General features: G+C 38.1%; 1 protein-coding gene across 1 annotated transcript in view; it reads right to left on the reverse strand.

Moving 5' to 3' along the window:
* Window positions 1–1,352: 1,352 nt before the first annotated feature.
* LOC106519029 (protein NLRC3) overlaps window positions 1,353–2,030 on the reverse strand; it is a 17,475-nt gene continuing 16,797 nt past the window's right edge. Inside the window, exon 10 of the mRNA XM_014010507.1 lies at window positions 1,353–1,909. Coding sequence (XP_013865961.1) covers window positions 1,368–1,909 — 542 coding nt within the window. The 3' untranslated portion in view covers window positions 1,353–1,367. The remainder of the gene's footprint in view (window positions 1,910–2,030) is intronic.

Here is a 2,030-nt window from a genome sequence, read left to right on the forward strand (position 1 = left end):
TACTTTCCCTGTGCCATTCTACATTATAACAAATAACTTCATTTCTGGACATGTATGGTTTGATTTCTTTGTATGTATGGATCACTTGGGTTGTTACCAACATCTGGTGAACATTTCATGTCATTAGCACCTCTAGTAATATATTTACTGAGAAAAATGGTGACGTGTTCAATACTTATTTTACCCGCTGTATAAATTTTTATACATTGTCTGGCCAATATATACAGTATATATTATACATGCTATAAGAGAGATTGCTATGAGAGAACATGCTCAGTTCAGAGACTTAACAAGCATACATTCTGATAGAAAACAGTTACAGTCAAGATTCTATCAGGATCTACAGTTCAGAGTAGGGCTGCACGATATCAGGAAAACCTGTGATGTGTGATAACAGTGCTTAATATTGCGATGACGATATGACTTGTGATAAATGAACAAATACATAAGAAGTGTTGATGTTTTCTGCTCTGGGTTCTGAGCAAAAAAAAACAAACAAAGAAACAAAACTAATCATTTTCATTCTGGTATGAATTTTTAAAAACATGAAGAGTAATATATGAAGGGCTCCATTTGATTGGTGAAATACTTCAAGCTTCTGTCTGAGTGACAAAACTCATAAATGTAAACAGTTTATGCATTTGTTGCAATATGCATATTGCACAAGCAGTTATTATGATGACGATACATTTTCCATATATTGTGCAGCCCTAGTTCAGACTGTGACTTGGGTCACACTATCCTCCTCAGTTCAGAGAGAATATATCTTTATTTTTAACCTTGTTTTACATCCCTATAGAAGAATAAAAGCACCTAGTGAAAACATAATTTTATGTTTATGTTAACTTTTACGTTTATCAATAGAGCTCAAATAGAGAGGACTACAGAGGACTGGAGGAACCACCATTCCAACAGAATACCATATTACAACTGTATAACTAAATATAACTATACCTATATAATTACCATGTCATTACATTTATGTTTTTAACAGTACAAAATGCATGAAGTACACTTGAGTGTACAGATAATTATATCTTTTAAAAAAAGATAGAAGAAAATTTTTTTCAAACCTTGTTTTACATCCCCAAGGATGTATAAAAACACTTAGTAAAAAAATCCTGACTGAGTTTATCATAATTCATGCACGAAAGGGTTAAGAAGAAACACCTGACGCATGCCGTTTAGCGGGTTAAAATTAGCAGTGTTTTGATTCTCGTTTAGCAGATTAGTGGATAGGGAAGGTACCTTTTTAATTAGCTGTGCCCACCACTGCAGCTGGGTCTTCCCATTCATAAAGTTCATATAGTTTGATGATCAGTTCAGGAGTGATGTCAATCAGACATTTTTCTGGCTGTGATTGTGGTTCAGAGCTGACACAAAAATGCAGAAGAATTATATTTAACTCCATAACCAAACCCAGGATACAGAGTTTGAGTGAATGTGGTGTTGAAGGTGTGGAGATGGTTCAGAGAGTCAGAGCAGACTCTGTAGAAGGACAGAACACCAGCAGGACAGTCCACATAGATTCCCACTCTGCTCGAGATGGAGCAGGAGGCAGGAAGAGGGACGAGCGTCCCGCTGTTGTTGTGCCAGACGTTATATCCCTTATCGGTGCAGGCCAGACACCACGAATGCTCGTTCCCTCCAAACTTGGATCCGTCGCCATCTCCGTTCCTCCCGATTTCCCTGTAGCTCACCGCAACGTAAACCTTTCCGACCCATTCCACCTCCCAGTAACAGCGACCAGCCAGCCCTTGTTCACACAGGACCTGAGGCCAGTAATCAAATCTGTCCGGGTGATCCGGGTACGGGTGCTCCTTCCTCAGGTCCGTCACCTTTTTGTTGTTTTCAGACAGCTTGAGGAACTTGTGAGCCGTGTTTGGATCCAGAGTGAGTTCACAGAAATCTGATAAGACAAGCAAAATGCAAGGTTTTCAGAATTTCCTCTAGTTTTTTTCTAACATAATTATATACAGCGGGTAAAATAAGTATTGAACACGTCACCATTTTTCTCAGTAAATATATTA

The sequence above is a fragment of the Austrofundulus limnaeus genome, unplaced genomic scaffold (assembly GCF_001266775.1).
Source record: "Austrofundulus limnaeus strain Quisiro unplaced genomic scaffold, Austrofundulus_limnaeus-1.0 Scaffold70, whole genome shotgun sequence".
In the NCBI taxonomy this organism is placed as follows: domain Eukaryota; kingdom Metazoa; phylum Chordata; class Actinopteri; order Cyprinodontiformes; family Rivulidae; genus Austrofundulus; species Austrofundulus limnaeus.